General features: G+C 45.7%; 1 protein-coding gene across 1 annotated transcript; it reads right to left on the bottom strand.

Moving 5' to 3' along the window:
* On the bottom strand, positions 337-3942 carry LOC8056911 (cyclin-D4-1). The gene is made up of 6 exons (XM_002444487.2): positions 3309-3942; positions 2284-2370; positions 2087-2185; positions 1776-1977; positions 1553-1668; positions 337-1271 (listed from the first exon to the last, which is right to left on the bottom strand). Exons 1-6 carry the CDS (start codon positions 3627-3629, stop codon positions 975-977), a joined length of 1122 nt encoding a protein of 373 aa, XP_002444532.1. The 5' UTR covers positions 3630-3942; the 3' UTR covers positions 337-974.

Raw genomic sequence — 11523 nt, 5'->3', positions numbered from 1 at the left:
ACTGTTTATTTAGATGGTGGAATTAAACAACATATACTAGCAGTAGGCAGCTCCTACTAATTCGAACAAAGAGACATATGCCCAGCACTGATCCGGACAGTATTGTAATTTTGTGTTCCCAACGCTCCGCCTGACAAGGTCCCCCTTCTTTTAATTCCCAGAGAAAGCAAAGCCCCATGGTCTCAAAGCAGACAAGCAGTCGAACAATATAGGCAGGCAGGCCAAGATTAAATTAAAGTTTAAATTAAAAGAAATGATGAATAATAATGATGATCGGTTGTGTTGTTATCACTGAACTAAACCCACTTCCCTTTGTCATGGATTCTGTTCACTTCCTTTTTCTCATGTTAGCCTCATAATTTATTCATCTGGATCAACTTTTTTTTGGGTCACAAATACATTTCTCCTCTCCTACATTTTTCTCTTCACAATGAAACTGAAAAATAAAAAAAAAATACTAGAAACTACTAAAGCAATTTATCAGATAATACTCAAAGATAGGCAGGTCAGTGCCTAGTTCTCCTACATATTGCCTACGGCCTGGTCCCTCCAGGCCCTTCACCACCTTTATTCTGATCATCTCATTCATCGATCTCCTCCAGCTTTGTGTTCCCACAAAGCCATGGTGCGCCCTTTGTGGCACACCAAGCTTGTGGCTGCCTGTCTGTCTCCCTCCTCTCCTCCGGTCCTTGCAAAGAAAAGCTCAGCAATTTAGGTGTTGTCCACCTCACATCTTTATTCATCAACTTCTTGCTCTTGCCCAGACTCCTCTCGTCATGTCAAAATCCCCTCCCTTTTCGCCTCTCAATGCACATCCATCTCACACAGCACAACCACCACCTCCGTTGCAATCGGGAGCCATTTGACCTTTCTTGGCGCGGTAAAAAAAGAAAATCAAAAGCAGACTAGACTAGTCCTAGTCAGTTCACTCTGCTCATTGGGCACGCACTTTGACCGGTCACTGCAACAATGCATCATCGGCTGGTGAGTTTTCGCCTTTTGCTGGTCACTGGGGGCGATGAGCTTGAAGAGCCAGAGGCCCCATGTGAGGCAGCAGCAACAGTCGCTGCTGCCCCGGCGGCATCGTCTTCGCTCTTGTAGCTGAGGCAGCCAGCAGCGTCCAGCACCCCTACAGGGCTCCATGGCACAGGCACAGGGGAGGAGGTGGAGGTCCTGCCGCTGCCGCTCGCAGACTTTGGTGGCACAGTGTCAATGGCCGAGGACGCCATGGACATGGACTGGATCGCGTCCTGGCACAGCAACACCCGCTCCTGTAGACACACACACAGCAGCCCAAGGCAGCAGCAGCACATTAAATAACACGCCGATCGAGCGAGCTCAGCTCACAAACACAAACACAAACACACGGGTATAAATGCGTTTCACGCATCTGTACCGGGGCCGCGTTTATGCAAAAAGTACGGCTACGAGATTTGAGCTATGAATGTGTGGATCTCCAACTGTGGCCTTGCATTTGTTTAGCCTAAACAAACGAGGTTACTAGGGGACGAAATGAGTTCGCATTGAGGAAGGCTTTTGCTTCAATGTGTACCTTGTCTACGTGAAGGCAGGCGTTCTCAATGCCTGCGACGTTCCCTTCTCCGACGACCACGGCTGCCGCAACTGCCGCGGCGATCTCAGACGGCCTAAACCCTATGCAGCAGGTTCCTGTCGTTCAACAGGAATGACCAATTGTATTAGTTCAAGAGCACGAAATGGCATGATAATCCATGCCATTTCCACTGATACCAATGGCAATCATGCTCCTTGTATACCTCTGGCTGCACAGAGGATAAGCTCTGCGGATTGAAAGAACCAGCTTCTTGGCGCCGCGTTGCCACCATTGAGCTTGTTTAGGAAGTAATCCATGTAGGAGAAAGGTGTCACGGCCTGCATCCTCCAATTGAGGGTGCTCAGAACAAGGAGCTCCATTCTCTGGATCGTCTTGGCCTCAAACACATAGCGCGCATCTCCGACCTGGTTGCACATGCCAACCACGCACTTAGAACAAGATCATCAGATGAATAATAAGGGGGAAAAAACAATATACATCTTCATTGCAATGCCAAACACACAGTTCACCCACCTGAAGGTCCAGAGATTGAGGGACGGCAGTTTCCTCCATCTTGGCGGCTAGAGAAACGCACGCCACCGAGAGGAGTTGTGTCATCCAGTCCTTGCCGTCCTGGAAATGACATCGGCGATAAACGTTACTGGATTAAAGAGTTACTGATATTGACAGCATTGGCAAGGTAACTAAAAGAAAGATCTTGTGGTTCTTACCGGCAGCTCGTACCGTGAGAGGAAACGATCAAGATAGTTCACTGCCAAGTAGGCAGTGAGAGGACGAAAGTTGTAGTATGTGTAAACCTGCACAAGGATCACATTACTAATCACGTGGAAAAGAAGTGAAGCCATTGTATAGTAAAGATTCACGTGAAATATACTATGGAAATTTTGTCAAAAATATATTTTGAGTTTGGCCTAAAAATGCGTACTACATGTTTTTCTCGAAAATATAAAAAGAACAATGTTGAACCAGACAGTGCATCTTTAGTATCTCGTGATTCAGGAAGCGGACGAATGGCCAACTTTGGCCGAGATGGTCCCCAAGTTTCACCACCCGGGAAAAATGGTCACGGCATAGCTACAAGGCACGTTACAACAGTGTTTGTTTCGCTGTAATCAAGCACAGTACTGAAATCATTGGCATAAGTTACTTGGCTACACACCTAAACACGCACGCAATTCGACCATGAAGGAAATGATTGAAGCAGCCATCAGCATTGCAAAGATAGAAGGAACAATCTATGCTCTGTGTGAGGAAGATAAAATATTGCAAGTGTTTGGATGCAGAAACGAGAAAATAAGCGTCTTCTTAGATGAACAAAACTCAAGTAATCATGGAAATGTCCTCGCAAACAAAAAAAGTAAGGCCTTGTTTAGTTCACCCCAAAAAGCAAAAAGTTTTCAAGATTCTCCGTCACATCGAATCTTGCGGCACATGCATGAAGCATTAAATATAGACAAAAGCAAAAACTAATTACACAGTTTAACTGGAAATCGCGAGACGAATCTTTTGATCCTAGTTAGTCCATAATTAGATAATATTTGTCACAAACAAACGAAAGTGCTACAGTACCGAAATCCGAAATCTTTTCGGAACTAAACAAGGCCTAATTCATGGAAATGGACATGGAATGCGCTCCTACAGGTCTCCTAAGCAGTAAGAAATGAGCAAAAATGTTTCCTTTTTTCCATCCCCTGTCTAACCACACCACAGACACTCAGATCAATCAAGAACCTACCTTCCAAATCCAGTCGATGGCTTCCCGGCGGACGCAGAGATCGATGCCGTCGCCGCCGCCGCCGCGCAGCCTCTCGCCGTAGTCGGACCTCGGCATGTGTTCCCGCTCCTTCTCCACCAGACCGGCCACGCATTCCTCCGACTGCGGCGGGAACAAATCCACGCCGAAATCGTCCCCGTAGTCCGGCTCCGGCGACCGGGCTCTCTTTCTCCCCACCACTTGCAACTCCTCCTCCTCTTCCTCCTCAAAGCACAGGATGCTGCTGTGCTCCTCGGCGCAGAGGAGCATGGACGCGGCCACGTCGTAGCAGCTCGGCGCCATGGCTCTGTACTACCGGCGTATCCCACTCCCACCGGGCCCCGGCAAACCAAAGCCTGCGCCTTCTTCCGGCCGCGTCTCCCTCTCCTCTCCTGCCGTGCGCGCGCCGCCGGCGATGTAACCGGCTGCTGCTTGTGCGCGTGTTTGGGTAGCGAGCAGAATGCGGCAGTGCCGAGTGGAGAAGGACAAGGGGGGAGAACGGACGGAGGGAGGGAGGGAGGGAGGGAGGGAGGAGGCAGAGTGCGGTGCAGTTGTGCCGTGCGGCTGCCTGCCTGGCTGTGCCTCGCCCTCCCGTCTCCTCCTCGCGGCTCGCGCTTTGTATCGGGGAGATGAGGGGAGTATTTCGGGAAAGCGCACGCGGTGGTACGCCAAAATTGAGACAGCCGGAGCGGGAATGGAGGAGGCGGGCGGTCGCGACGGGTGCAGGAAAGGCGAGCATTGCCGTACGCGCGGCTGGATCCGGCGGTTCCGCGGTTCTGTAGGCGTCCCGCGAGCCCGCTGGCCGTCTGATCGGGGATCGGCGGATGTGATTGGACGCGCCAGTTGACGACGCGGCCAGAGGAGTGACAGTCCTCACGGCCCTTTCGCAAGGGTTTGCCTAAAACATGATTCTACCTGATATGATATGCGTGAGTGTGAAACCGGCCTTTTGGGTTGATTTCGAACGGTCAACTGTGCCGCCCTGCCTACCATCCATATATATGTTTATGAAATGAAAACACTTGCAAACATATTCGGCAAGTATTAGAACACATATGTAAGTTCAATATCAGCGAATGTTTTGTTCAAAATCTATGGGCAAATAAAATTACAATATCAGCAAAATTACTATCCACTCATCCATCAATCCGAGCTCGGTAGTGTTACTATGTAAGTGAATTTAGGCATATTTTATAATCCAAAAAATATGTAAAGATATCCGTGAAAGAAAAAACGTGTTTGATCTAGCAAAAGCTATCTAGCTAGCAGTAGGTCTGAGCGTTCGGTCTGACCGAACCGAATCGATCGATTTCTCGGTCATTTTGAAAGTTCGGTCATCAGAAAACAAGGATCAATTGGTTAGTTGAAAAAATAAAGACCGAGCAATTGTTTGGTCCCTGTCACGACCGAACTAACCAGACTAGCAGATTTGTATCAAATTTCAGCAACATGTTTGCACAAAATAATAAAAAAAATCTTGGTTCTCCTTATTCGAATATTAACTATAGCAACATATCACAACTCACAAGTCACAAACTCACAATGACACAACAAAAACAACACACAATCAAGTCTTTAAAAAGATAAAAAACAGTTTAGAACTTTCAACAGAGAATTTCGGTTAGTTTGGTTAGGGCAGTCCCAACAGAAGAAACTATGCACAATTTCTATAACAGCCATGTCAAAAAAAAATCATGTATAGAAATCACCGCACCTAATGAAGGTTTCTTCCCTTAGTAAATGTTTTATTTTTTATTGCTTTCTCTCTCCTAAGTTCATTGTTTTTCTCTTGAGCACGGACGACTAAAGAACACGACCTCGCCACGGAGAGCACCATGGAGCCAAGGCGCCAGGCAACCGCGACCCCGCCACATATAGAGCACCTCACGACCTGCTCCTCGCCATGGATGGTCGCGTGTTTTGAGGCTGGCTTCCATTTCGCCATGGAGAGCGCCATGGAGGCCGCGGCAAAAGCTTGCTTCCCTGCAGCAGCGACCGCTTGCGTGACGAGCGAGGCAGCGACAGCCAGCTGCACGGCGGCGTGTCCTACACACTGACGGTAGCTTGCGCACTGGTTCCGAGTGCTGCACAGCGGCCCCTTGCGTCCTGCATAGTGGCGACGTTGCGGCCGAGCAACATCAGCGTGAGCGGACATGGCCGGCGCGAGCAGACACGGCGGCACAGCCGAGCAGGGCCAACGTGAGCAGGCATGGTGGCATGGCCGAGCAGAGCGGGCGCAAGTCACGCAGCCAAGCGGAGTGGGTGTAGGCGCGAGCGAATGCGGCGGTGTGGCCGAGCAGCGGGCAGGACAGCGCACGCGGCCGAGCGGGGCGAGCACGGCCGGTGCAGCATGGCCAGTGTGAGCAGGTGTGGCGGCACAGCCGAGCGGCGCAGGTGTAGTTAGGCATGACCAGCAAGCGAGGACGACAACATGGGCAAGAAATCGGTGATTTCTTCCAATGGTGATTTCACGGTTTCTTGGTGCCTTGGGTAAAGAGTAGAAGCCGTTTCTTTGTTAGGAAACGATTTCCATGATTTCGCTTCTCTTTCCTCATTAATTACACTGCCATGTCAGCATTTTGCTTATGTGGCATCTCAATTAATAGGGGTAGAAACTATTATTAATGCTCCATTGGGACTGCCCTTAGTTCGGTTAACCGACACCTATACCTGAACTAACCGTATAAAGTTTGGTTAGTTGGAAGCAGGGACCGAATTTATTACTGAAAAGTTTGGTCTCGGTCAGTTCGGTTCGATCTTCGGTTAATTACGCCCAGAGTGAGCTAGCAGATGCACTAGTAGTGTTGTGACAAAGTCTCTGTAGTTGAGCTTGCGCATTTTCAACGCTCGGCTAGGAGGTTAACAAGATAATTGCCCTCCCCACACCATGTTGTTGGGGGCTCAGCCACACCCTTCCCCTGGCTACTTAGGAAGCAAAGATCGAAATCGTGGTAGCTGGGCCTTCACGTTCATAACTTTCGTATAGTAGTGTACGAAGGTTCCGAGAAAATCTAACGCCAACTCGATCCGATTTCTGTGAAACATGTGTGCTCAAACCGACATGACGTGAAGGTCCTCGAGAAGCGGACGCTGATCCTTTGGCAGATGAATGGCGAAGGTTCAAGTCAGCCTCAAGACGGCGAAGAACCCTGGGAGGTAGACGTCGGTCCTCTAGCGTCTAATTGGTAGAGGATCTAAAGACCCTGGCGGAGGAGCGACGGAGGTCCGGGTCATGCTAGGGCTGGAATTCCGGCACATCGATTTGTAAAATGCTCGTGGAGGGGAATTATCCGAGTGCCCTTGTAGGTCGCTGACTGGGGGCGGAATATACTGGGATATTCCTCCACCGTCACGGGGCACTCTTGTAATAGATCTCAATCGAAATCTGAGCCCTATATAAAGGGACTGTAAATGCTCCCCTGGAAGTTAGTTGGAATCAATTTATTGAAACATTGACTATCTATGGTTTCGAGCTCCAGCCTGTTTGACGATTCGCCTGCCCTCTCACGGCAATGGATGAGGGTCTCCTGAGCCTCCGCATGCGAAGGAGGGTTGAGCTCCGGCCAACACACGTGAACCATGAAGGTAGTCAGCATGATAACCGTCGGCTAGAGGGGTTGTACTAGAGTAGAGTTGTGACATGCCATGCCACGACATGATATAGATCGACTAGGTGCACACATGTGTGGCACGTCTTTCACATCTTTCAATTCTCAACAAGTGCACACAATAGTCATCCTTTTAAGTTCATTGAACCTCTAATCAAAATCCTATACGAACTAAACCATTAATGCATCTAGCATTTAATATGGGCCTTAGGATTTATTTATTTTTGATTAAATAAAATTAGACTAAGCCCAATTAATATCCAACAATCCCACCAAATTCTAAGGCATAGAAGAGATGCTCTAATTTCAATCCTTGTTTGATATACCATAATTTGTTGACACAAAGATCAACCAAATATCACAAGGAGCTAAAATGCTTGGATCACAAACATACTGAATAATCCAAGTATCCAACGGATAACCAATACGTTTTGACGGTGAAGAGCGACAAGGCTTTCAAAGCAAATCAGCAAAAGATAACTGTTGCGCTTACATAATTACGTGATGAAGAACTGTGTCTAGTTTTTGGACAAACTAGCATAAGAGTTTTCAAAAGTTCACACCTAAAAGAGACTCACCAACAAGCCTAGGGAGACAAATTTGGTCATCAGATCAAGCGATAAATAATGACATGGAGGTTGGAAAAGTAGGGCAAAGGAGAAAAGTAGAGAGTAGATTGATTTTTGTACGATTGTGTGTGATTAAACTTAATCGACCATGATCCTCTAATATATATTGAGGGGATATGGTCTTATCCTAGTAGGAAATCTTCCAAAAGTATAATCTGTAAGTTTCCTGCGAGATCCGAGAAGTTTGGATCGAGTTCGGATCGAACTGGACTCACACACACAAAATTGGTCTAGGTTTTTTTTACGCACCCATAATGCTCACTTAGAAAAACAAACCTAGGCTAGTTTACGCCGAGGAGGTTCGAACATCACCCGAAATCAGCCAAAGACAATTTCCCCTTAAATTTGCAAACTTGGCCCAAATTCGTCTAAATTTGATTTTTTTGTTCACAATTGGTTACCAAGTTCGAATGCAAACTTCTTTGACCTTTTTTCCCATCAACATTGATGTATTGATAGAGACTGTTATATTGAACATCCATCTAGAACAAAAGAACACGCTTATTAAAAAATGAACAATAATAGAATATGCCTTAAATTGATAATTTTGTGAAAAGTATGATCCACCTAATCCCTTTACAGGTAGTAGACTACCAAAAGCATACCCTTTGATGGAGCATATAATTCAAACTCAATTGCTTTTCGTGAGTATTTTGAGATTACCCAATCTCATAGACTATTACCCAATCTCACTAAACTCACGTATGTGTGTTTCTTGTAATATGTTCTATGTGGCATCATCATTGGTCAAATAAACCAATCAAATTATATTAAAATATACCCCAACCTATTATACAACATAGAAGACAGGTGCATCTCATACTACATGGACCTAGTTGTTAATGGTCTCTCTTATATCTTAGTGTAAACTTTTCTAAGGACCTAAGTACTGATGGCTCCATGGACCTCTTAGTTTGCTTTTATAGAAGAAAATAGGTGTCAGAGGCTTGGGGGTTTGGTATTTTCATTTGCATATATAGGCTAAGGTTGTTGCTTTAAATTTGTTGAGCCCATTCATCACCTCTCTTCATCCATTCTATCTTTACATTGTCTCCCACACCATATCTATAGAGAACGGTAGCTTGCGATGCCCTAGCAGCGGGTCGAGGAGGTTAGAGGCCGCAATAGAAATAGCAATATCTAGAGGGCATATTTTCACGAAGGTTGGAGGTGGCAGCCCACATCGAGGCTGGTAGTAGCTTGAATATATAGGTGCCTATGCCGTCGGTCTTTTTCTTTGTTTTTTCTTAATTAACAAAGGCATGCAGAAACCACCATTTTTTGGAAACTTAGATTAACATATAAGCTTTGAATCACACGCATGCGCCTTTGTTAAGCATGTTTAACCATATGTTAAATTTGTTATTCTAGTGCTACCACTAAGCCCACCATGGCCACCTTTGCTAGCCAAGTGCGTGTGTCCCCGATGGCGGCCACCCCTCTTTGGCTCGTAGCTAGGCCATCGTCTTCCAACTACAATGTGCTTGGTCGCGTATCCACAATGGAGGTGATGTTGGCTGTTAGGAGACGCTACAATGTGCTTGGCGATGTGGTGGCCTGTGGCGGGGGCGAGCAGGAACGACGAGATTAAGGCAGCGTACCGGCGCTGGCAGCCGTGTCGACGAGGGGTTCATCTGCATGCATGCTCGCCGCCACCCTACACTTTCTCGAAAGAAATCCGAAATGCATGCATGAGAGCAGGTACAATAATGGGCTTATAGCCAAGCTAATGCTGATGTGGAGGAGAGAAGAGATGAGAGAGATGATAGCTTGGCTCTTATGTAAGCACCAAGCTGGGCACAAATGCATAAGTAGTGGTGGGCCCAAATAACAAGCGTTGTGAGAAGAAATAGGAAATAGAAGGTGTTTTAGAGACAAGTATGAGACAACTTACTGTATAACTTAGCTCTAATCACTTGGCTTATAGCCAAGCCCTTGGCTCTATTAGGGCACTCACAATGCATACTCTATCATAGAGTCTAAAGTTATTTATTACCTCGAACAATGTGGACTTAGAGTCTAAATAAGACTTGAAGTCTTATTTTTTCTACCTCTTTCTCCAATAAATATGCTGCCACATCAGTAAAATACCATAAATAATATGTAACTAATTGTCTTGGACTCTGTGATAGAGTCTAAAGTTATTTATTACCTCGAACAATGTGGACTTAGAGTCTAAATAAGACTTGGAGTCTTATTTTTTCTACCTCTTTTTTCAATAAATATGCTGCCACATGAGCAAAATATCATAAATAATATGTAATTAATGGTCTTACACTCTGTGATAGAGTCTTGCATTGTGAGTACCCTTAGGCCAGTCTCAACGCATAGTTTCATGGCACAGTTTCCAAGACTATAAACTAGGTAACCGAGCCACATGAGTTTCATGGGGACGAAACTCCTCTCTCATCTGATGAAACTCCTTCATTTAATGACCCTGCCAAGTCAGCAATTTTGCTTATGTGGCACCCTATTTAATGTGCATGACACTCTCATGAAACATGCATTGAGACTAACCTTAGGCCAGTCTCAGTGGAGAGTTTCATAGTGTTGTTGCCAAGGTTGTCATGTCATGTGATATGAAATGAAACTTGGATGAAACACTCACTCTCAATGGAGAGTTTTATTCCATGGTTTCATAGACATTTAATTTCAAGACTCATAGAGAGTTGGTAATCATATCAAGAGAGTTTCATCTAGATGAAACCCATTTCTTCTCTTCTTAGATACGCTGCCATGTCATCCAAAATATCTATGTGACAGCTTATTTAATGTGAATAAAACTCAGATGAAACTCCTACTAAGACTGGTCTTATTGACCTTGCTCTTAGGCCAGTCTCAGTGGGGGTTTTCACAAGATGTCATGCACATTTATTTGAGCGTCATGTCAGCAAAACCGTACTTTTTACATGAAACGAAGAGGAGAGAAGGAAGTAGTTTTACCAAGGTGAAACCCCGCGGGCGTTGCTTCCCACGCGGTGAAACGGGATAAAATCTCCACTGAGGGCTAAATCGTTTCACCATCTTGCATGTGATCCAATCATTTTGTAGTAATTAAATGCTTTACCCAGCCTAGAAAACGTCAAGGTGAAACTCATACATTGTGGAGGTTGTTTCATTGTTCGTTTCATTGATACCTGTCAGCGGATTTGTTTTGAAAACAGTGCATTGAAACAGACTAGTGAGACTGGCCTTAGAGTACGACATTGTTTCTACGTTAATTTCCGATGCACATTTTATACTAGGGAATAGGGATAGTGTAACATCCTAAAAATTCACATTCAAAAATCACTCGCATTTAAAATTATTTTCAAAATATATTTCAAAAACTATAAAATAATTTGAGCTCTATAGTATCTCCATCTAATCCATCTATATTTTTTTCGCGCATAAATAACAGCGAGTACCAGCAAGCTTACATGCAAGAAAACATAGCAGTGCACCCACACGAATATATCTCAGGCATGCATGCATGAATGCAGGACATCACGCACCGTCCATTTGCATGCACCTGCATGCAAGGACACGGTGATTAGGCACCGTCCATTTGCATGCATCGTGCATGCAAATTAGGCACCGACCATGCGCTACAGTAGCATTTTTAATGGCACGCAGCTGAGCGCTTTGGCCTATAAAAAGCCAGCCTCGGGTGCTCACTCTCACCACCCGAGAAACACGTTCACTCACTCGCTCACTCACTCTCACTTCGCGTATACCGTATACGGCCATATGCACAAGCCGAGCTCGACTGTCGTCGCAAGACGAGGTGAGCAGCTCATGAGCATCTCCTTGCTCTTCTATGTCTTTCTGTAGTATTTTCTTGTATTTTTCCTTGTATTTGTCTGTACCGATTCACTGCCAAGAACTCCACGAATAGAACCATGACATACAGAAGAGCTCTAATGACTCCTGCTAATTTCTCTCTAACCATGCATGCGTGGGCCGTAAGCATTAACTCCA

The sequence above is a fragment of the Sorghum bicolor genome, chromosome 7 (assembly GCF_000003195.3).
Source record: "Sorghum bicolor cultivar BTx623 chromosome 7, Sorghum_bicolor_NCBIv3, whole genome shotgun sequence".
NCBI classification, from domain to species: domain Eukaryota; kingdom Viridiplantae; phylum Streptophyta; class Magnoliopsida; order Poales; family Poaceae; genus Sorghum; species Sorghum bicolor.
The sequence above is the reverse complement of the archived record's forward strand: the minus strand, read 5'-3'. Positions and strand labels throughout refer to the sequence as shown.